Source organism: Tamandua tetradactyla, chromosome 4 (assembly GCF_023851605.1).
Source record: "Tamandua tetradactyla isolate mTamTet1 chromosome 4, mTamTet1.pri, whole genome shotgun sequence".
Classification (NCBI taxonomy): Eukaryota; Metazoa; Chordata; class Mammalia; order Pilosa; family Myrmecophagidae; genus Tamandua; species Tamandua tetradactyla.
The window spans coordinates 37,317,820-37,342,800 of NC_135330.1; the positions used below are offsets into that span (position 1 = coordinate 37,317,820).

Genomic DNA, 24,981 nt, shown 5'->3' on the forward strand with positions numbered 1-24,981 from the left:
GACACTTGGAGGCACTTCAGAGCTTGCTGAAGTGAGACTGCTTAGCTCAGATACCTATAAACCTAGATGCCTTTTCCTATCGGTCTCAAAGCTGGTTGCCTAGACATGACAAAAGTAGACAGTAGCTGGGAATTGCTCGTCAATTTTGGAAACTCATAATGCCTGCTTAATTGACTTGTGCCCCTAATTCTCATATCCTCCATCCTTTCTACTTTCTCCAGCTGGAGAGTTTATGTAAATCCAAATCCAATCATTATGAAAAGGTTTTAGATCCTTGCTTTAACTTCATGGAGAAAGTGAATAAAATAAAGCATAAAGCCAACTGGTTTTAAATTAAGGGCTTTGGCCCTTTGCACAAGACAAGTTAGTTCCCAGGTTGGGGGCTGGGGTCGAACAAAAGATAAATGTATCTTGTGATTCTGTCTATCTGGGGTGTTTCTGTGCAAGACAAGCTGATTCAGTAGGATACATTTAAAAATTCACATCCCTTGGAATAGGAAAGCAATGGGACCTGTCTTACCCTGTGACTGCAGATGGACCATGTCATATATGTGAAGTGAAGCACTATCTCCTTGGCTGTTTCTTAGCTTTCTTTTACAGGTTTTTGGTCAGGTACCATTTTATACTGTTGAAAATTCACAGTGGAGCTTGTGGCCAGAAATACCACATGACTTGGTGAGTAAGAGTCTTGAATGATGAGGGGTTTGGGGTGGAGGAAGAGGGAGCTGAAAGCGGAAGTGTGAATGGGAGAGGGAGATGGGGCTAAGCATACCGGAAGAAACTGTAAAGCAGGCGAGTAGAACAAATAGTGGCAAGCCATATACGTATTTTCTTCTTACTGTTTTTATCTCTTGAATCACCAATTGCTGGTCAATTCTTTCTTTTATGTTCTAGTTCATAGTTAGCAAATGGGATTCATCTCTTATTTCCACTCTGATATTGACTAGGGTGTTTGAAGGACTGTGTTGGGAAGAGCTTTGAGGGCACATTAAGTTCAGTGATAAAGAGTCTGGGAATTGATTGGCATCATCTGCCATGAGCAAGGGACAGAAAGTGGCAGCCTTTGTGCCATGCGTGTATCATTTGCATTATAAGGTGTAGATCAAGTTCTGCAATTGGCTACTCATTCTCCTCCGAGGCATCTCTTTCTCCCAAACATTTTTTTCCTCTTTTACCTTTTCCTTTTACCTGTCTCTTGTCTTTCTCTTCTCCCTTTCGTCCCTCCCTGTTCCCTTTCAGCCATGTAGGACTTGGATCTACCAATGGCTTCCATGTACCCTACTGGTGACAGATGGGACCAGAAAGATGGCTCCAAGCTCTGCTTGTAACAAGGTTTTGTTCCCTAGGATCTGCAGAGCTTAGGAGGACATCCCACTCTGATTATTAGATTTGGTTTCCCTAGGAGAACCCTGAAACTCAAAATTTTAATTTTTTTTCTACTTTCTCTGATGGTTTGAGTCCTCAGGGATCCATGCTATACTCTAAACAATGAAATTTGTGAGTCTTTGTGTGTGTGTATTTTACACTATTTTCAGTTTATATTGAGACTTTGTGAGAAATTATGTGAGTTTACAAAGAAGCAAATTGAATAGAGTTATGACATGACAAAACAGACACAAATCTCTTCTGCTTCTCCTCTGTCAAGCAGGTATTAGATCTTATTTTAAACAAATTCACTGAGGAATAAGGAAGAATTTTTAAATGAAAGACTAAGACTTTCCTTCCCTATGTCCATTAATTTCTTTGGGAGCCTCCGCTCAAGTTGCTTCTCATATTAGATTATGCTTTTCAACATTCCCTCTCCTCCAAGCCAAATATTTTGAGTGTGAGCTTATTAATTGCCCCGTGCTAAGTTGCATTTCTTAACATTTCCATATCTCTTTTCCATTCCTATTTTGTTGGACTCTAGATCGCCAAGTACAAAGGATTATTAACCTGGTTAGAGAAATACCGGTTACCATTTTTCTGTAAGACCAACTTATGTTTCCAGTACATTCTCTGTCAGGAACTCATCAGTTTCATTAAATCCCCAGAAGGAGGTAAGCGTGTGTGCCTGCATGCATTTGTGTGGGGCGGGGGTGGGGGGGGGTGGGGAGGGAAACATGGAAATACAGGCTGCATAACAATCCCTGTGCCTGCCAGTCCTAAATTAGGGTACACAGTCTGGCTGCCTGTATAGCTTTAGACATGCAGGAGACCCAGTTCATGTTACGGTAATAAATGAAATCTTGGGCTGAAAAATTTATAAGAAGAGCTATAAGCAAGAGTTGGATGGACTGGACTATTTGTCTCTCTGCATCCAGAAATGAGAGAAATATTGGTGGCCACAGAAAGAACATGGTAAAATTGCCTAAAATATATCCAGAACCTAACAAATCTCACTACCATCTCTGCTACCATTCTGGTCTGAGCTGCCATCGTTTCTCACCTGGGTACTGTATGTATCTCTTAATCAGTCTCCTGCTTCTACTCCTATACTCCCGCACACAGCAGCCGGAGTGAGCCTTTTAAATATAAGCCATATTGTATCACTCCTTCGCTCCCTCGTTCAATCCCCACCCATGGTCTGTGATTTAGGAAATGGTTTCTCTCCCTGATTCTCATTTTTCAGACAAAATTCAGTTGTCCCATGATCCGTCTCAGAGTCTTGCAGTTTTCCCTAAAGTGGCACCCCACCAATCCAAACCCCTTCCAATGGGCTGCGGAAGCCAAGAGACCTAGACCCCATTTCCTCTCTGACCTCATCACCTACTTTCCCCCAGCTCACTCTATCCGGCCACATTGGGCTCCCTGTGGTTCTTCAAATAATGCTGGACACACTCCCACCTGAGGACTCCCTCCCTCTGCATTGCTCTTCCTCCAGATAGCCACTTGTCTCTCTCTCTCTCTCACACCTTAAATCTCAGTGCATTTTTTACCTTCTTGATGAAGCCTACCCCAATGATACTATATCCTATCCACTCATCCAACCCTGCCCCAGCACTCCCAATCCTCTTTTCCCTGCTCTACTTTGTCTTTTCTTCTGTAGCACTTATAACCTTTAAACTTCATAGATAATATTATTTATTATGCTCATTGCTTATGGTCTGTTTCCCTTACTAGACTGTAAGCTTCTTTTTTTAAAAAAATACATTTTAATTGAGAAATCTTCACACACATACATTCCATACATGGTGTACAATCAGTGGCTCACGATATTATCATATAGTTGCATATTCACCACCATGATAATTTTTTTTGAACATTTGCATCACTCCAGAGAAAGAAATAAGATGAAAAAAGAAAAACTCATGCATACCATACCCCATCCACCCTATTATTTTACCCTTTGTCCCCCCATTATTTATTTATTTATTTATTTATTTATTTATTTATTTATTTATTTATATCCATATCTTTTTATTCATCTGTCTGTACTATGGATAAAAGGAGCATCAGACACAAGGTTTTTACAATCACACATTCAGAATATAAGCTTCTTGAGGAAAAGGATGCTTCCTGATGTGTCCCAAGCATCTAGAATATTCTGGCACTTAGTAGACATGTAATAAATATTTGTTGACAGAAAGGATGAATAAAATCCTGAGCCAGAGTTGAATTGGTAGCCTGACTATCTGCCAAAGGAAATTATGTTCTACAGCCGGCAAAGTTAAGATTCAGGAGCACCCATGGAGTGAAATGTTAAACCAAATCAATCTCTACCACCAACCCCCTTCTTCAACATATGTTTAGGAAAATTGAATTCAAATGCAAATTAAGGGCTACATTACTGCCAGGTAGGGTGTGCAGAAGGGAGAGGCCTTGGCTGGAGGATGATTTGGAGCTGTGGATCATGTACACACTTGTGGGTCCCTCACATGCCACCTGGCACTGTGGCAGAGGGGACATCCGGTGCCCTGGTTCAAAAGCATCACATAATCGGCTCCTCTAAGGGCCACCATTTCTCCTCACTCATACTAAGTGCAAGTGGGGCTCTGGCTGTGTGCAAGGCTGACAGAGGGGCTGGGAGAAGAGTTCGTTCTTGCTTTCTTACTGTGGACTTTTCCTGGCAGCCAAGATGATACGATGGAGAAAGGCAGACCAGTGGCTACTCCAGAAATGCATTGGCGGGGTCAGAGGGATGTGGCGCTTCTGTTCCTTCCTCAAGGGCAGTGCAGGTGGGTTCCCAGAATTGTCCTTGGGGTCCCCGCAGTCCTTACTGTTTCTACGATGCCCAAAAATTTGATTGGCAGTTAGGTATGCTTGTGGTAAATATTTTTTAAATGCCAAATAATGCATTTTGGATGAAAATCTGAAAACCGAGTCCATAGTGTAGGTCGGAATAAAAACGATCAGAGTTCATTTCATCCATTTAACAGTGTTCATTGAGTACTACTATGCGGGAGGTTTGCTGGTAGCTGGGGATACAGAGATGAATAAGAGCCGCAAGCTCATGCTACCTAGAACTGCGACTGTGATAGGAACTCAGACAAGGACCAAAAATATATTTAAAAATCTCTATGGTGAAAATATTGGGGTGCACTGACTGGCAACCTTCTACTTCCTGTTCTGTTGGGCGCGGAGTTGCTGGAAGGCTGGCAGCCAGCTCTGGTTAACACTACAATTTAGCAACTTTAAGCTTTAGTCCAGAGAGAAGCCCTGAGAGTTTAAAAGTGAAATCCTAGGTCTTCAGGAAGCAGGTAAGGAAGAAATGTATCATTCAATTTGTCACTCAGAGTTTAGCCCTGGCCAAGTTAAGAAACAGGGAATGCAGTCTTTCATACCTTTTGGTACCAGGGTACTTCTGCAGGCTGTTGCAAGTCCATGTTCTAGGAAATAGTTTCTCTCCCTTATCTTCATTTTTTGGACCAAACTCAAATGTCTCATGATCCATCTCAGAGTCTTGTAATTTGCCCTAAATTGGCAGTTTTCTAATTTAAAAATTTCATAATGAATCTCCACCCTTTTAACTCCCTGCCCTGTTTTCTCCCTGCACCCTTAAGCCCCCACCTCCCAACCCCACACACATTAGGGATTTTCTGGAGATGAGGCTTTAACACAAAGGAGTGGCCTGGGTGATGTTAGAAGCAATGGAGCAGGCTGGTGGGAGATGTCAGTTGCTCCATCCAGATGCAACCGCCCATGGCAAGGTTGGGGTGCAACTCTGTGCCCTCCCTATCTGATTGGTAGGTGAAGAGCTGGTAGATTTCTGGATCCTTGCTGAGAAGATCCTGAGCATAGATGAGATGGACCTGGAACGGCAAGACCATTACCTGTCCCTCCTGCTTGTGTTGAAGGCCACCCATCTGCAGGAAGGTTCCAAGGTGGTGACTCTCTGCAACACGGATATCAGTAAGGATTCTATGCATATTAGACATGAAATCCTTGGGGAATGTAGCAACAACAAATCGACCTAGCATCTGATAACCCTCATTCTCTTGCTTTGCGAACCTGCCCCTTTTCCATTTCCTCTGTATCAAGGAAACCAGTGGGAATCCCAGTCCTTACCACGGAAGGTGTGAGAGAGACAAACTTGGCATTTAGCACTTAGCATGGACTTTGCTCTCTCATGAGTTATTTGCTGCCAGTACAAGCTGGCTGGGAGGAGTGAGGAGGAGCTGGGAAATGAATTGGATAACTTCTGAGTCTGCATGGCTCTGTCTTTTCTTTTTTTAAATTAGGGCTCTCTAGAACTAAAGCCCATAGGCTGAATGTAGTCCACGTGGCCTGCGAGTTAAGAATGGTTTTTACATTTTTATTGGGATTTTTTTTTCCGTGTGCTGTGTGATGGGGCCACATGTCATAATTTTTCCATTTGAGTATCTCATTATTGCAGCACCATTTGTTGAATTTTTGTTGTGTTCTCTGTTTGTTTGTTTTTGGGGGAAGCGCATGGGCCGGGAATCGAACACGGGTCTCCTGCATGGTAGGCAAGAGTTCTACTACTGAACTACCCTTGCACCCGGGTTTTACACTTCCAAGGGGTTAAAAAACAGAAGAAGGGTATGCAGCAGAGACTGTATGTGGCCCACGAAACTTTAAATATTTACTATCTTGTCCTTCATATAAAAAATTTATCAATCCCTGTTCTAGAACATTAGATTAATCCAAATATAAAAGAGAATACATTCTTAATCCAAATACAAATGTATTCCAGAAGATCTGCTGTTTAGGATTAGCCACTTTCCTCTCTGTTCACGTAGATCATTGTGAAGTGATGACACTAAATTCAGGGCTAGTAAGGATTCCTTCATATTATCCAGTCTAAACTCCCTCCTTCAGTCAGATCTGACCTTGAGGAATCCCATTCAAAGGTATTTTTCAGTTCTTTAAACATTTTTTTCTTTTTTATTTTTTCCAATAACATTCAATTGTTAAAAAAAAAAACTCCAAGATTCCCATAAAATCACTTATTTCTATGGAGAAGAAGGAAGGTAACCAGAGAAACTGGCCACTGTGTACTGAGGGAATCCTTAAAAGGCGTCAATGGTATATTTGACTGATTACATCTTAGAATTGAATGAAGAACTAATAAACTGACCTATGCAAAAACATTTGGAAAAATATCATCACCACCACCACCATCATAACATTTTCACCCTTCACCTCTCTGTTTTGCTTTCAGAGGCCCTCTTGAACCTCTCCATCTGGCATCCAAATCAGTCAACCACCAGGAGAGAGATTCTGAGCCACATGCAGAAAGTGGCTCTGTTCAAGCTCCAGAGCTACTGGCTTCCCAACTTTTACATCCATGCCAAGGTGAGCATGGCCAAGGAGGAATCATGCAAGGGGCTGATGCAGGAATATGAGACTCGCCAGTGCAGTATTTGCTGCACCCACACAGGAGGGCTCCCTCTGAACATGAGCGTCAAGAAAAGCCACCACCCCCAGAAATGGTACTCGAGCAGGAAGAACAAAAGGAAGCTGTGGCAGTTGATAGACCACAGTGCTTGGTCTCTGGAAATGGAACAGCCATCCACTTACTCCAAGCCAGACACTACCACTTTGCCCCCACAGGAGCGATGTCCTCAGGAGAAGGTGGTTAAGCAAATGCCTTCCCTGAAAGTGACCGGTACAAAGGAAAGAATAATCAGTCCCCTGGAAAATAATTTTCTGTGTGCCAAAAGGTCCAGCATGAAGAAGGAAGCCAAGAACCACTTCTACATGGATAGCCTCTTTGAGCCAAAGTCCTCTACCCACCTGAAGACTGCCACCCCCATCATTAGTTACTCTTCTCAGATGACACTCAAGAAGGCCATCAAGCAGAGTCTCTCTTTGGGGTACACCCACTGGGCCTTATGTGCTGACACCTATGCAGGGAGTCCTTTCCATAGCTACCTGAAAAAGCAGAATCTGAAAGTAGAGACCCAACTCCTGGACCTCTGGCAGGATCTGCACTATTTCCTCAGTGTCCTGATGAGTAGCAGGAAGAATGGAAATGCCATCTTTCGGCACCTGCTGGGCAACAGGATCTGCGAGCTCTACCTAAATGAACAGATGGGTTCATGCCCACCACTCAAATACCAAACCATTCAGGGCCTGAAGGAGACACTGCCATCTGGGGAGGTGAACCCCTGGATTCCCAAAGCCCAGAAGGAGATCTGCAAGGTAGGCCAGGCTTCCCCAAAATGGGTTAGTATCTGGCAGATTAGGTCAAGACCGACTCCACATCCTGCCTGCTCCTCTGTACTGGCTAAGTTAACTGTACAATTACCCACACAACCCTTCACCAATTGAAGGATTGGTTGATCTCTTGAGAGCAGGCCATGCAAATTCCCAAGAACTGACTCCATTTCTAGTCCAAAGTGGAATGACTGGGGGAAGGAAGGGGAAGTGGTCAATATCCATTTTCTATTCTTTCTTCACTTTCTCCTTACACAGAGTCTCCACAAACCAGGCACCTCAGAGTGTCCTACCACTCTGTGAGCTCTACCTAAATGAACAGATGGGTTCGCATCTACCACTCAAATCCCAAACCATTCAGGAGATGCCAAAGGAGATGCTGCCATTTGGGGATGTGTTTGAAAGGGAAGGTTTGAAAATGCTGTTCTAAGCATCACGTATTGAAATGCAGGGTCTCTTTTTCCCTGACCTGCCAGCCAAAAAAAAAAAGGTTAATTAGGAGTTGTTTATTCTTATCTCAAAATATTAGAGGAAAGACTGGAATGTCATGAAAACTCACAGGAAGTAAAGTCCATAGCACTGAGTAGCAATGCATGACTTTAGTATCCTTAAGATCTTGACAGAAAACAAATGGCAGAGCGAAGTTGGATAACTTACAAAGGCAGAGTGTAAGGAAACTACAGGGGATAGTGCAATATCCCCAGGTCAGTAAGAGAAGACACCTTTCTCACTCCTAGCCTGAAGAGTAAAGAAAAGGAGCAGCGATAGAACCAGGAGGGAAAGAGCTGTGTGGAGTGCAACACTTGGCAGGAGCTGTAATCTTAGTAAAGAGATGTTGTCAGTCCCCAGTGATCTGGCAGCAAGGGAGCAGGGAAAATAGATATTTCAATCTCATTCTCCTTTGGCTTTCCCATCTCCTGCCAGGCCTCCTCACTGGATGAACCCAACAAGAGGACAAGGAAGCCTGTTGGTGTGGCACAGCAGGGTGACGAAGGGTAGAGAGTCGATCTAGAGGGGCAAATGGATGTAAGCAGCAAAGTACTTAGTGCATCTTAAAGCATATGCCTCCGAAAGCACATTCATACATATTGTTTACATTATGCCTCTAGCCACGTCTGAGAGGTAGGCAGGGTAATATACTTGCTTCTGTTGTGTACAAGAGGAAATAAGACTCAGTGAGGGTAAGTGAGTTCTTCCAAAGACACACAGCTGGCTAGTGGGTGAACCAGGATCAGAACCCAGGAGTTCGTGGTTCTAAATCCACAAATTATCATCTGGGTAGTGTCAGATCAGAGTGGGTCCTAGAGCCCTGGCCCCAGTCTAGTGGAGCCACAGCCAAAGCTTTCCTTTGCACAGCTCTCCATTCATGAAAGCCCTGCCCTTTCTTGGGATTCAGACTAAGATTGCCCCTCCCTTGTCAGCACATCCCTACAGCACAACCTTTTGCCTGGGACTTGATCTTTAGCCAAGACATTGGAGGTGCTTGCATGTGGATATGGTTGGCCTTTATCATAGTTTCTTAGACTAAAAATCTTGATATGTTTCTCTCATACACATGTCTGTTCTATCAGTGAATCCAGTTAGCTTGATCTTAAAAATACATCCAGAAGCTGGCCACTTCTCACTATTATAACTGCTATAGCCCAAGCCCCCATCCTCCCTCTCCAGGGTTCCTGCTGTTGGCCTCCAAACTGAAGCCTCTGCATCTGCCTTGCCTCACCTGTCAGCTTGTGTCTGTACCAGCCACAGTGATGCTATCAAAACACAAATCTTGTAATTGACCTGAAAATAGGTAAAAGATGTGAGTGAGGAGTTTGAAAACAAATGGCTCATTGTATCAGAGTAAATTCCAAAGTCCTCACAAAGGTCTGACAAGATCCGGCATGATCTGCAGTCCACTTCCCTGCTCTCTGGCTTCACCTACTATTTTTCTCCCCTTGTGCTCTCCTTCCCAGCCATGCCAGGCACACGGCCATTCCAGATGAGCTGACACTGCCATGACTTGGTGTGTCACTTTCTGGTCTTCAACCAAGAGTCATCTTCTCAGTGTGGCTCTCCATGGCCACTTCATATAACATTTCAACCCTACCTCCCTTTGTTATTTTTCCTGAGAAGTTCTCTCTCTCATCTAAATATCTATCTATCTAGCTACCTATCTCTCTATCTATCATCTATCTATTGCCTATGTATAAGACATATAATCCTTACCATGCACATATGTGCATGTGTGTATATAGTATACATCTATTATATATACATATAATACACCTGTATTTCTAATAGATACATAGTATGTATATATGTTTATTCATACGTGTGTGTGTACACATTTATTATTATTTTTTATTTTCTTTCTCCCTATGAGGGCAGGGATTTTGCCTATTTTGTCACTCTTATCTCCCAAGTATCAACAACACTGCCTGGTTCGATAGATGTTTGTTGAATGCATGAGTCAATCAATCCCAGTTGGAAATGACCTCTCTTTTGGTCTTGTGCCAAGACCACCTTATTTGGTTTGAGATAAGTGACTCTGTAGAACCTCTGATTTTTGGCCATCTGTTCATCCATCCTCCAATTATTTAATAAGGCTTTGTTGAGTGCTGGGAGCATGCCAGTTAATACGTTTGTCTGCCGACTTCAGACTCACTGGTAGGAAAATAGTCTGCACAGAACAGAGGGAAGACTGGTGGTTTAAGTCCACGCTCTGTCACCACTTAGCTTTGTGGTCTTGGGTGAACTCAAATTCTAAATTTTTTAAATTTCTCTAGGCTTCTTCGTCCTCATATGTAAAATGAGGCTTGGCACAAAAATCATTCTTTGTGATTCTATTTGTGAATTTAGGAAGTTTTTAGATGTCTTGAAGATACTGTATTGTAAGGAGCAAATAGGTAGAGAGAAGAGAGAACCTTGAAGACAGAGCTTCTGCCTAAAACTCTGCCATTTGTTCTGAGGAGGGGAAGCCTGAGAGGAGGTGTGAAACAGCCGGAGGAAGTGCTATAGAAACTGGCGGGCGATATGCAAAAGGCTACATAGAACAGCAAGAAATTAAACTAAAAGTGCCTTAATTTGATAAAGAGAAAGTCTGAGAATAGGGTACAAAGGGCACTGAGGTGTCATGAGAAGAGCAGGCAGAAGTGAGTTTGTATTCCAATTTTTCCACTTACAAATCGTTTGATTTTAGGTAGAGAGTTCCTGGGCCTCTCCAATCCCAATTTCCTCATTGGTACGAAGGGAATTAAAATGTTTGGCTCAGAGAAAGACACGGCATGTATGGGTCTGGCAAGTAGTAGGCGCGCAAATGTTCTTCCTCTTTATTAGAGCCATAGAACTTTAGAACAAGACAAGAACTTGGGGTCCCCTCACTTCCCCTATCATTGTCCAGATGATGGGCCAAGGCCTCAGGTCTCGCTGCTGCTTATTGACAAATGCAGAATTCGTGTCCAGATTCACACTCAGTCGATCGCAGGGTCAGCAAACGACAGCTCACAGGCTGAATGTGGCCCACCATCTGTTTTTGCTGGCCAGTGCGCTAGGAATGATTTTACATTTTTTTAGAAAAAATCAAAAGAAGAATATTGTGTGACACGTGGAACGTATATGAAATTTAAATTTTAGAGTCTGTAAGTAAAGTTCTATTGGAACACAGCCATGCCCATTTATTTATGCACTGCCCATGGCTGCTTTCATGCCACAATGTTAGAGTTTAGCAATGAGACCATATGGCCCAGAAAGCCTTAAAATATTGACTGTCTTGCTCTTTACAGAAAAAGTCTGTAGACACTTGGTCCTTTCATCACACACAGCTCCAAGGAGGGCCCAGGAGGGTTTACCAAGTGACACACAAGCTCAATTGTGAAGAAAATCCTAATGCATCCTAACAAAAACAATTACAGGGTTTTTAGACACTATTTTATTATGGTTATTAACTGGTTTGTTACTATTATTTTGTTGCATACCCGATTAGCTCTTCTAATGGAAAATGCTCTATTAAGTACTATTTCTTAATCATTTATTTATTAGTCACTAGATAGAGTAATACATTTTTTAAACTCAAAGAGATATTAATAGGGTATTCATTTTACACATGTTTATTTAATTGTTCATATTTTATATGTATTTAAAATTCTCTATTCATCAATAGCATTATATTACATTTTACATTTCTAGTATTCAGTCATTGAGCTGAATTCTCTCAAAAACATATTTCACTCCAGTTCCCCAGGAACTCAGACATAGCTGAGAAAGAAGTTAAGGCTCATGCCCTTAAATTCACCTTTTGGCAGCATGACTTGGAAGTGCATTGTGGCTTCAATCTCATATTCCTTAAAAATTATTGTTTGTGAGGCTATTCTAGAGGTTATCCTTACTCATTATATAGATATCCCTTTTCAGTTTATGGTGTATTTGAGTGGCTAAAGGGAAGTAACTGAAACTATAGAGCTGTTCTCCAGTAGCCTTGTTTCATGAAGATGATTGTATATTCATATAGCTTTTACAATGTGACTGTGTAATTGTGAAAACCTTGTCTCTGATGCTCCCTTTGTCCAGGGTATGGACAGATGAGTAAAAAATATGGATAAAAAATAAACAAATAATGGGGGAACAAAGATTAAAATAAGTTGGTTAGTTGGAAATACTAGTGGTCAGTGAGAAGGAGGGGCAAGGGGTACGGTATGTATGAATTCTTCTTCTTTTTTTTTGGCATGGGCAGGCTCAGGGAATCAAACCTTCTTTTTTCTTTTTCTTTTTTTTTTTCTGGAGTGATGCAAATGTTCTAAAAAATGTCCAAGTGATGAATACCCAACCATGTGATGATATTGTGAGCCATTGACTGTACACCACATATGGAATGCTTGTATGTTAAGAATGTTTGTGTCTGCATGATGTTTTATCAATAAAAATATTTTTAAATATTTTTTATAAGGTATTGTTTGCAACTCATTGCCTGAGAAATAATGCAGACCACTTAGCCAGACATTAAGTCCCTCACAAATAGTCCCAAACAACCTGCCTGGCCTGATCTCTTGCCACTTCCTCATGCCCCATGCTCTTTGTGAGAATAGTGCATTTCAGTCACAATGGAATACTCAACATTTTCAGATGCTACCTTTCCCATTTCTGTGCCTTTGTTTCTATCACTACTCAGTTCCCAATGTTGAGCTTCTACTTATCCTGCAAGGTCCAAATTCTAGCTCAACTCTCTTTGCTTTTATCAATTCTTCTGAGATCTCCCTGAACCAAGTAGAGATGTGTTCCCTCCCCTCTGTTCCCAGAGACCCTTGTTCATCTCTCTGTCACAGCACATGTCTCATTGAAGGTCACCATGCTGGGAGGAGAGTTTCTTGAACACAAGGTTTATAGTCTATTGATCTCTATATTCCCTGCAATTTAGCATATTAGCGGCCCTTAGAAAATACTTGTCAAATAAATAGTGAAAGTGTGGACAAATAAATCTAGCTAAGCACAGGCTCATAGATTCATAGGGTGTTTTTTTGCTCTGTTTTTTGTTTTAATGTAATGAAATATTCTTCACAAATGGATAAGATCTTCTAGTGGGAGATACGAGAGTAGACATACACCCCAAAAAGAGATACCTGCCTTTCAGAGATGTTCTGAGAATTAAATGCAATAGTGCTTTGGAAAGGAACAAAGTGCTATGCAGATGTCATATAGTTGTCCTTCAGTAAATTATTTGTTTTGTCTCTTCTTAAGTAAATATCGATTACTGTTCTCTGATGCAGGGAGAGGTTATATGGGCTACCATATTCAGAGAGGGAAAGGAGCGGCTATGGGTTGGACATGGCTGATGTTTGATGTTTCATTGAATCTCCAAATTGGAGAGTCCAAAATCTGCAGCGTATCCCACTCCCAGGTGCCACAAGCTGGGAGATGCACCAAGCAGAGCACCCACCTCACAATGCTTGTGTTGTGTTTGGATTTTAGATGCTCAGTTCCTGGTATGACCAATTCCTGGACGAAGAGGACTACTGGTTTCTCCTTTTTACAGTAGGAAGCTCTTTGGGTTAGGGAGGAATTATGAGATCGAGGGAAGGGAAGAAAGTCACTGTTCTATTAGAGAGATCGTTAGATTTTTCTTGGTGTCAATGGGGGGTTACGGTGCTTCCTAATATTGAAAGAACATTGAGAAAGAACTCAAGGGTATAAGAGGACTTTGAAAAAGTCACGTTCCTATGGAACTTACCCCTTATAGAAAATGGGCTTGAATAGAAAGGGGTAGGGGGGTGGATGTAAAGAAGCAATCATTCTCAACAAATTGAAAAACAATCCGCATAGGTCTGAGTAACAGGGAAGCACAGAAGGAAGGAGTTATTACAGAAATCTTGCTGCTGGTCAGTTCCTATGGCAAATGCTGTGCACTTCCAACTCCTGCCTTCCTTCTCATAGACTCAGAGCAGGATTATCAACATTAAGAGGCATAGAAGAGAGCCTCTGAGCAAAGAGGAGAGTGTTCTTCTCTTTAAGAGGATTCACGAAGCCCTGGAGTTAAGTCAGGCTTTGGCTAACATGGAGGAAATGGAGTCTCTCCAGTGGCCAAAAGTAGCTACTGAGGACCTGAGACAAGGCGGGTCTCTGCAGGTAGAGCTGATGTCTCAAGTTGTTCTGGAAGGTAAGGGCAGTCATTGTAATGTTTTTGATCTTTACTTATAGGCAACTGGGAAATATTGATTTTAATATATTGTGATTATTTACTGTGCATCAGCACTGTGAAATGCAACGATTACCTTAATTGATCTTCAAAATAGTCTACTATTAACTGAGTAACTGAGGCGCAGAGAGGATAAGTGACTTCCTAAGGTCACACAGTGAGTGGGGGAGTCAGGATTTGAATCCAGACAGACTGTGGAGCCTGTTACTGGCTCTATAGGCAGCCGGAGCACTCAAGTTTGGTTCAGTAGAGCCCAGCAAAGCCTCAGTTATGGTAAGCACTTCACTTCATACATCTGATAAGCATGTTCCACCTCACTGCACCTCCCTCAGAATCAGATCCAAAGCATTTCTCTGAATATATTTGTTTTTAGAATTTTATTTTGTATTCTAAAATAGAATATTAATTGCTTTCACAATTTGGTGCTACCATCTCCACCATCCAATGACCAAAACTTTTTTATCACTCCACACAGAAACTCTGTACCCATTAGGTACTAATTCCATATTCTCCCTTCTCCCTTCTACTTTTCTGTCTTTATGCGTTTGCTTATTCTAGCTAGTTCATGTAATTGGAATCATGCACTTTTCATCCTTCTGCGTCTGGCTTATTTCAGCCAGCATAATGCCTTCAGGTTTCACCCATGTTGTCGCTATCAGAACTTCATTCCCTTTTACAGCTGAATAATATTCTGCTCTATATACAGACCACATCTTGTTTGTCCATCTGTGCGACATTTTTAATAGCCATCCCCATGCATAACATACAGGCAGTGGAAAGCAGTAATTAGAAGCATAAGGCTTCACTGTCCGGGACATCTGGGATTATATTCTAGCTTTACAATTGACTGTGTAAACTTGAGCCAGGTATTTAACTTCTCTTTAAACCCCAGCTTCCCCATTTGCAAAATGGGAATGATAACAGGCTATTATAAAGATGACATAAAATAATCTATGAAAGCTATTAGCACAATGTTTGATAATAGTAAGAATCCAATAAATGTGAAGCATTATTATTCACATTGAACAAACTGCTTTAACCATCTCTGCTGAGGCAGTTGGAGTACTGTGGTATTTCTCTAACTGCAATCCACAACAAGAAGTACATTTGTCGTTATGACCCAGGAAACATATACCTGAGCGGATGTGTGTGCATATATATATATGAAATAAAAATTTCACAAAGCAATACTTGCCCTCATTACATAAGATGATGCACTCTAATGTTCTCTATTCTATATGATTTCATTTTTTTTAAAGCTGGCAATGATTTGCTAAATTTATATTTCAACATAATAGTTAGTCAAGATGATCACAGTTTGAAAAACAATGATGAAGAAAGTATAAGCTTTGAAGCTTTAGTTCCTCTACTCACTACCTCTGTAAGCTTGGGCAAGTTGCTTCACCTCTTTGAGTCTTATTTTCTATAAAATGTGAATAATGGCCCCTACTTTACAGGATTGTTGAGAGGATGAGAAGTAATATATTTAAATAGCAAGGAAGTACTCAATAAATGGGAGTTGTTAGATCACACTAAAAAATGTAACCCACAACTCTTTTAAAACTTCAGTATGCACTTTATATACAAAATAAGATCCCTCGAATGCTTGCCCATCTAAAGACTCATGCTGTGTGGGCATGAGTTGGTTAAATCTAGCATGAAAGGCTTTTGTGCTTAGCGAAAATTCATATTCTCTCTAAAATCCAGGCACCCCAGAAATTCCCCAGAAATCAAGGGAAGAGAGGAAGAGGGGATGGCTGGTAAATTTCACCATGTACATGTTGGGCAACTTTGGTGGCCATGGAGTGTCAACAGGGGTTGGCCAGGAAAAATGTGAACCACCCTCCACGGAGACTCCCCCTCCTCACCGCTCCCCACACACATCATTACCCTCTACCAATGCTTCATCAGAATGCAAGCCTGGCCTGGTTAAGTGTCTCCCGGGCATTTGTCAAAGCTGGGCCCTGACTCCCTGGTAGGCTGATGTCTCCTCTCAGACCATAGCATAAACATACAGATCACCATTGCCAGAACACTCTGATCTTTCATGGGAGAAATTAGTCTCAGAGAGGTGAAAAGACCAACATTGCTCAGCTAGTTGAGTGGACTGATCCAGGACTAGAAATCTGTATGCATTGCTGAAGCAATCCACTGGTCTTTCCTTTTACGGCCAGACTCCCCTGGCTGACAGATGATGGGGTTATGATGATAACCTTGATGATGATAATGACATAAGGCTGACTGACATTCGTGGGTCCACACCCTTCTAAACTCCAACAATATATGCTAAGAAAGTACTGGACTGCCCTGAGAGTTCTGGGAAAACTCAGTGCTATTAGATTCACACTGAACCCCTGAATGCATAGCACAAATGAGTATTTTCACCTTGGGAGGAGGCAGAATGCTGCTATTCTACTTCAATTACCTAAAACATTGTTAAAACAATCATATTGTCCCACGTCATTTTGGATGCAAAAGGGCATTCCCTCTTAAATCGCCACACATAGCTAGGAATGATGCTTTGTCTATTTTTAGAAAAGTTAATTTATCTTCAAAGGGTTTGAGACTGAGGATGACATTCGTGTATATGAGCTGTCAATCCTGGAATTAAGTCTCAAAGGCAAAGCCAAGGAAGAGAAAATTCATGTTATTTGCTGTGAATCATCCCCAAATGCATCAAGTCTTTTGAAGCAATAGCAGAATGTTTGAAATGCATTTGCAACTCCTTCCTACAACAGATGGCTACTTTGAAGGGGTCGACATTCACTTAGATGAATTAATTTTTGTATGTGTGTTGGGCAATTTAGCTCTTTCACAGTCACACCTCAGATACCCTAGCATCCTTTAAGCAGAAAACCTCCATGGTCAGGTCTGCCTGAGGACAGAGTCCTCCCATCCTGGAGGGAAGTGGAGGCTGTATTTCTTTGCTTCTAATTTGTCCTGGGAAACTTGAATTCCTTATGTAGCGATCCTATTAAAACACTCTTGTCCAAAAACAAAACAAAACAAAACAAAAAAACTACTCTTGTTCTACTTAAATTATATTTTAAAGCCAAAATCTTCATCAAGAGTATATGAATCTTTGAACTCAGAGTGGGCGACTGGACTCAACTCCTGCTTTTCCTTAACAGACTTAAGTAAAATGACCTTTGAGGAACTCTGCTCTAAGAATCCAAAGTTGGCCATAGAGATGATCAGCGATGACTATAAAATATATTGTGAAAAAGCACCTGAAATAGGTACGTCTTTAAGCTTGGGAATAGGTCTGAGGCAACCAAACTCAAAGGGCTAAGCCAGAAGAGGAATCATGCTTTGTTTGAACGAAGGATTGTTGGGGCATAATTACCATGTCTTTTATTTTCCCTACAAATCCATAGACAGGCATCATGAAAGTGAGATGACGTATAAATTGTTATTGAAGAAGATGATGATGATGATGATTGTTACTTTCTACTTTCTCACTGAGTTATCACTCTGGGGTTTTAAATAATGTGTATGCAACTTCTGCTGGGTTTCTAGGAATCCTATATATGTGGCAGAAGATTTGTCAGGGAGTATTATTAGAATGACACCTGTAAGAGAGTGAGGAAAGCAGGACTGAGTGGAGGAAGGCGCAGAGCTGTGAGGCAGTTAGAAGTCTCAGCAGATCCCATAGGAAGCCCTTGAGCTGGGACAGCCTTCCAGAGTCTCCCTCACTGAGCCAAGGGGCTTGGGTTTTTGTTCTCCCACATTGACTCATATGGGATGTGGCTTCCTCTGACAAGGGTGCAATATTGGGTAGGGTAGGGCCCTTTGGCAGAGGCTTCTCCCAGAAAGGACTTCAGCTATGAGCTCTCAGCACCAATACTCCAGGCAGTGCCATGAACGAGTACTTAATCCTAATGTGGTGATCTGGGCCATGTCCCACAGCATCCACTACTGTCCACATGCTTTGTATAGAAATTTCATTCCATCTTGGAACATCTCCTCCAGGAATCTGATTGGTTATTTTTCCTAGAGAACATATATGAGAAGGGTTAGCCTACACTACCACAGTTGCTTGAAGACCACAATTAATATCCTTCTCTTCCTTCTCTACTTCCCATTCTGCATTTTCCCCCATGCTCAGCTAATAACTCTGCTGGTCTTGGTGGCTTACCTTGTCCATGACCTAGATTCTCGTCCCTAAGGGTTCTGAGTCCCAGTCATCATACCTTTTCAGGCTGTGGCTGTTGCCAAAAAATTGGTCAAGGGAGTAACAAGAGTGCCAAATGAATTCTTTCCTGACCCCACTGTGTAAGTGATGATCCTGTTGATCAGGGTCAATTATCCTGCTGGTATAGCAACTTCTTTCCTTGCTCATTGGCCTCTCAGTATGAGGAGATCGAAGTGATGGAGCACCTACTGTGTCTGCAGGTAGAAGCATTCCCTCTCTGGGAATCAGGACGTCTAGGCCAGCATTGCCTAGTACGGGAGTCACTAGTCCAATGTAGCTATTGAGCATTTGAGATGTGGCCAGTATGACTTGAGGTATAGTAAGTCCTCATTATTTGCTAATTCAGTATTTGCAAATTCATCTACTTACTAAAATTTATTTATAACCTCCAAATCAACACACAGCACTTTATGGTCTTTTCTGGATATGCGCAGAGTAGAAAAAACTGGAGTTGCCAGCTCTACACAAGCATTCCCAGCTGAAGTTGAACAAGGCATCGCTCTGTCTTCTTGTTTCAAATGTTATACTGGTAACAAGTGTCCTTATCCTAGCATATTTAACACCTTGTTTTTGCAATGTTTGTGCTATGTGTTGGTGATTTTGTTGTTATTTTAAACTCCCAATCTATAGATCACTTTGGGAAGATCTGATATCTTTGGGTTCTTATAGCTTTTTTTATTGAGATAAAATGCATATAACATAAAATTAACCATTTTAAACTGGAAAAATCATGTAGTTATGTCTTCCATTCACAATGTTGTATGACCCTCAACTCTATCAATTCCAGAATATTTTAAAAATCACCCCAAAAGGAAACTCATAATCATTAATAAGGCACTCCCCATTCTTCTTCCCCCAGCCCCTGGCAATCCTAATCTTTCTTACTTTATAGATTTATCTAGTCTGGATATTTCATATATATATGTAATAATACCATATGTGCTCTTTAGTGTTTGGCTTCTTCCACTTAGCGTAATGTTTTCAAAGTTCATCCATGTTTTGGCATGTATCAATATTTCACTCCTTTTAAAGGCTGAATAATAGTCTGTTGTATGGATATACCACATTTTGTTTATCCATTAATTAATTGATGGACATTTGGGTTGTTTCCACCTTTGTGAATAGTGCTGCTAGGAACATTTGTATGCGTATTTTTGCTTGAATACTTGTATTCAATTCTTTTTAGTGTATGCCTAAAGTAGAATTGCTAGGTTATACGGTGCATGGTTTGAAAGGATTATGTACCCTAGAAAAGCCATGTTTCAATCCTGATTCCATCTCATGAGGCAGCCTTCTCTTTCAATCCCTATTCAATGCTATTGGTTGGAAACTTAATTAGATTATCTCCATGGAAATGTGACTCTCCCAATTGTGGGCATTAACCTTGGATTAGAGGGAGATGTGTCTCTACTCATTCCAGGTAGGTCTTGATTAGTTTACTGGAAACCTTTGAAAGAGGAAATATTTTGGAGAGAGCCACGAGAACTACAGAGCCCACACAACCAGAGACCTTTAGAAATGAAGAAGAAAAACACCCCTGGGGGAGCTTCATGAAACAAGAAGCCTAGAGAGAAAGCTAGCAGACGTCACTATGTTCACCATGTGTCTTTCCAGTTAAGAGAGAAACTCTGAACTTCATCAGTGTTTCTTGAGTGAAGGTAACCTCTTGTTGGTGCCTTAATTTGGACATTTTATAAACTTGCTTTGATCTGGACATTTCCCAAAGACCTAGAAACAGTAAACTTGCAAGTTAATACATTCCCCCTTTTAAAAGCCATTGTGTTTCTGGTATATCGCATTCCAGCAGCTAGCAAACTAGCTAGATAACTCTATGCAGCTAGATAACTCTATGTTTAACTTTTAGAGGAGCTTCATGGAAGCTGCACCATTTTACGTTCCCATCAGCAACGTATGAGCATTCCAATTTCTCCATAGCCTTACAAACACTTGTTATTTTCTGTTTTATTATTTCTATTATTATTATTATTATTGCCTTCTTAGTGAGTGTGTAGTGTCATCTCATTGTGGTTTTGATTTGCAGTTCCCAGGTAACTAATGATTTTGAGCATCTTTTCATGTTCCCATTGGCCATTTGTGTGTTTTCTTTAAAGAAATGTATATACAAGCCCTTTTTAAATTGGTTTGCTTTTTCCATTGTTGCGCTTGAGTTCTTTGTGTATTCTGGATACTAGACCCTCAGCAGATAAAAACTGTATCAATTTTTTTCTGTGACACAATTCAATTCCTTTGATCCATATGTCTATCCTTTTTCCAGCACCACACTGTTTTGATTACTTTGTAATAAATTTTGAGATCAGGGAATGGTAAAGTCCTGAAACTTCTTTTTCTTTTTCAAGATTAAGATATTTAGTATAATTTACAACTTCATATGAACTTTAGGCTTAGCTTTTCCATTTCCACAAAAATGGTCATTGAGATTTCATAGGGATTGCATCGAATATGTAAATTGCTTTGAGGATAGCATTGCCGTATTAACAACATTAAGTCTTCTATCCATGAACATGGGATGGCTTTCCATTATTTAGATTTCCTTTAATTTCTTTAAACAATTTTTGTAGTTTTCTGTATGTCTTGCACTTCCTTGGTTAAATTTATTCCTAAGTATTTTATTATTTTTCATGCTATTATAAATGGACTTTTCTTTTGTTCATTTGAATTGTTCATTGCTAATGTACAGAAATACAACTGATTTTCATATTTTGATCTTGTATCTTGCAATTCTGCTGAATTAGTTTCTTAGCTCTAATAGCTTTTTCATGGATTCTTTAGAATTTTCTCTATATAAGATCATGCCATGGTAAATAGAGATAGTTTTAATTCTAACTTTTCAATCTAGTTGCATTTTCTTTCTTTTACTTACCTAATTGCTTTGGCTAAAACTTCCAGTACATTGTTGATTAGATGTGCAAAAGCAGGTCTCCTTGCCTTGTTTCTGATTTTTGAGGGAAAGCTTTCAGTCTTTCATCATTGAGTATAATTGAGTTAGATGTGGGTTTTTCGTAACTATCTTTTATTGTGTTGAATAAGTTCTCTTCTATTCCTATTACTAAAAATAGCCAGATCTGTAAGTACTGTTGAGTGGTTTTCTCATAAAAAGGTGTTGGATTTTGGCAGCTGCTTTTTCTGCACCAACTGAGATGATTATATTTCCCTCCCTTTCATTCTATTAGCGTGGCCTAATACATTTGTTGATTTTCATAGGTTGCATTCCTTTACATTCCTGGCATAAATACCACTAAGTCATGGTATATAATCCTTTCAATATGCTGCTGAATTTGGTTTGCTAGTATTTTGTTGAAGATTTTGGGTTTCTAGGAATTTGGGGTTTCTAGGAATTTTGTTTTGTTTTGTTTTTTGCATGGGCAGGCACTGGGAATTGAACCCACGTCTCTGGCATGGCAGGCGAGAACTCTGCCGGCTGAGCCCCCATGGTCTGCCCGTTTCTAGGATTTTTTGTCTTGGTTATTTCATATAGGTTATCAAATCTTGGCATACAGTTGTTCATGGTGGATATTCTCTTATGACCCTTTTATAATCTATAATACTTTTATTCTCTAATTTGTTTATCTTTGTTCTAATCTTTATTTACCTCTTTAAAAAAGAGCTCTGGGATTAGTTTGCTCTTTTTTTCTAGCTCCTTTAGATATAAACTTAAATTATTGATTTGAGATCTTTTTTAACATAGGCATGTACAATATAAATTTCTCTCTGAGTATGTTTTTGCTGTGTCCCATAAGTTTTGTTATGCTGTGTTTTCATTTTCAGTCACATTAAATTATTTTCTAATCTTTCTTATGATTTCTTTTTTGACCCACTGTTTACAAATGTGTTGTTTAATTTCCACCTACGTGTAAATTTTCTATTTTTCTTTCTGTTACTGATTTCTAGTTTCAGTCCATTGTTACTGGAGAAGACATTGTGTATGATTTCAGTCTTTTTCAACTTGTTTTGTGGTCTAACCTAAAGTCTATTCTGGAGAATGTCCCATGTGTACTTGAGAAAAATGTGTTTTCTACTGTTGTTGGGTAGAGTGTTCTACATGCGACTGTTATGTCTCATTGTTTGTTCAGATCTTCTATTTCCTTATTGATCTTCTACCCAGCTATTCTAACAATTATTGTAAGTGGGGTATTGAAGTAGTCTAGTTGCCTCAGCTCTCTTTTGGTTACTATTTGCATAGGTTATCTTTTTCTATCATTTTACTTTCAAATAAGTGGTGTTTTTGAGTTTCCTATAGACAGCATATAGTTGGATCATGTTTATTTTATCCAATCTTCCAGTCTCTGCCTTTTAATTGGAGAGTTTAATCCATTTACAGTTAAAGGGACTGCTGATAAGAAGAGGCTTATTTCTGTCATTTTGCCATTTATTTTCTATATGTTTTATACCTTTTTACTTCCTCAGTTCCCCCATTATGGCCTTCTTTTGTGATTAATTGATTTTTTTTTGAGTGTACCATTTTGATTCTCTCCTCAATTCCTTTTCTGTATATGTTTTTTAGTTATTTTCTCATGACTACCTTGGTGATGGCAGTTATCCTAAATTTATGACAACCTAGTTTGAGCAGTTATGACAACCTAGCTTTAATAGCATGCAAAACCTTTCCTCTGATACAGATCAGGTTCCTATCTCCTTTTATGTTATCATCACAAATTATGTCTTTATACCTTCTATGCCCATTGTAACAGTTTGAATCTTTTATGGACCCCCCAAAAGCCATGTTTTAATCCTGATCCATCTTGTGGGAGCAGCCATTTCTTTTAATCCCTATTCAGCAGTGTAGGTTGGAAACTTGATTAGATTATCGCCACAGAGATGTGACCCACCCAGTTGTGGGCATTAACATTTGGTTAGAGGGAGATGTGAATCCATCCATTCCAGGTGGGTCTTGATTAGTTTACTGGAATCCTTTAAAAGAGGAAGCATTTTGGAGAGAGCTTGAGAATGATAAGAGAGCCATGAAAACCACAAGAGCCCATGAAGCCAGAGACCTTTGGAGATGAAGAAGGAATATGCCCCTGGGGGAGCTTCATGAAACAAGAAGCCTAGAGAGAAAGCTAGCAGATGTCATGTTCACCATGTACCTTTCCAGTTGAGAGAGAAACCCTGAATGTCATTGGCCTTATTGAACCAAGGTCCGGATGACTTAGATTGGACATTTCTATAACCTGGCTTTGATCTGGACATTTTCACAGACTTGGAACTGTAAACTAGCAACTTAATAAATTCTCCCCTTAAAAGCCATTCTGTTCCTGGTATATCACATTCCAGCAGCTAGAAAACTAGAAACCCATTAACATAGTTTTATAGTTATTGCTTTATTAATTTGTCTTTCAAATAATATAGGAAAAAAGAAGAGTTCCAAACCAAAAGTATAAAAATACTGACTTTTGTATTTACCTGTGTAGTTACCTTTACCTATATTCTTTATTTCTTCATGTGGTTGCTTGTTACTCTATAATGTCCTTTCATTTCAGCCTGATGTGTTGCCATTAGTATTTCTTGTAATCTATATTACAAACCTGGGCCATATGCTTTTTCCTGTATCTTCTTTTTATTTTCTCTATGTGTTTCAGTTTGGATAATTTCTTCTGATCTAATTCCTAGTTCAAAAATTCCCTCTGTGAGTAATATTTCATTAAATCCATCTATTAATTCTTCATTTCAGTCATTAAACATTTTATTTCTAGAATTTCTATTTGTTTCTTTTATAATAATCAGTTCTATGCTAAAAATTTCCTTTCTGTTTTTTAATTCCTTGAACTACATTTATAATAGTCATTTTAAAGGCCACGTTTGATAACTCTGTTAGCTGCATTTCCTGTGTGTATTTTAAATGACAGGTTTTTTTCCTCCTTGGTTTTTGGTCTAGTCTGTTTAATTACTTTGTTGTTTCTGACTGATTTGTGAATGTTGTCTGTGAAAATTTGTAGTGATAACTATAGGCTCTGGATGATAATAGTTTCCTCAAGAGATGATTTTCTTTTGGTTGTGGCATACACTAAACTTGAGGCATCTAAATACGGATTGGTAGTGATTACAAGTTGACTTTTGTTCCTTGGAAACCCAATTAAAAGCTTGAGGTGTCCTTGGATGTTCCTGAATTCCAATTTTTGTCCTCTTCCTGCCCCAAGGCTCTGCCTAAAGCTCTGCTAAATTTCCCAGTGGTCATTTTCTTAACTGGCAAATTCCTGGTGAGTAAAAGCAGTGCCAAAGGTTTGTGCATTTTCTAAAGGTCTGTGGCATTGTCTTCTGTCCCAGTGTGGCTTTGAATGGCAGATGTCTCTAGGGCAACAGAAGTATTGTGTCAGCTTACGTTTCTGATTTATAGCATCCTCTTTATTCCCGGTCTCTGTGATTCTTTATTTTTATTTTTTACTTATTTTTTAAATACCGAAAAACACCAAACAAACGCAAACATTCCGGTCTCTATGATTTTGTTTTATTTTATCTTAATTTCTTCCAAGCTTACTTGTGACTTTAAAAGTATGCTACT

The 24,981-nt window shown here is 40.1% G+C and overlaps 1 protein-coding gene and 1 non-coding gene across 2 annotated transcripts in view; one reads left to right on the forward strand and one right to left on the reverse strand.

Annotated features, from left to right (window-relative positions):
• Positions 1-24,981, forward strand: part of RGSL1 (regulator of G protein signaling like 1) — an 80,489-nt gene that overhangs the window by 6,622 nt on the left and 48,886 nt on the right. The window contains exons 3-10 of the mRNA XM_077157185.1: positions 601-675; positions 1,910-2,039; positions 4,053-4,157; positions 5,170-5,331; positions 6,605-7,587; positions 13,546-13,608; positions 14,008-14,230; positions 17,401-17,508. Of these exons, the coding sequence (XP_077013300.1) occupies positions 601-675; positions 1,910-2,039; positions 4,053-4,157; positions 5,170-5,331; positions 6,605-7,587; positions 13,546-13,608; positions 14,008-14,230; positions 17,401-17,508 (1,849 nt within the window). The remainder of the gene's footprint in view (positions 1-600; positions 676-1,909; positions 2,040-4,052; positions 4,158-5,169; positions 5,332-6,604; positions 7,588-13,545; positions 13,609-14,007; positions 14,231-17,400; positions 17,509-24,981) is intronic.
• Positions 5,869-5,939, reverse strand: TRNAG-ACC (transfer RNA glycine (anticodon ACC)). Its single transcript has one exon. It is a non-coding gene; the product is annotated as a tRNA-Gly (tRNA).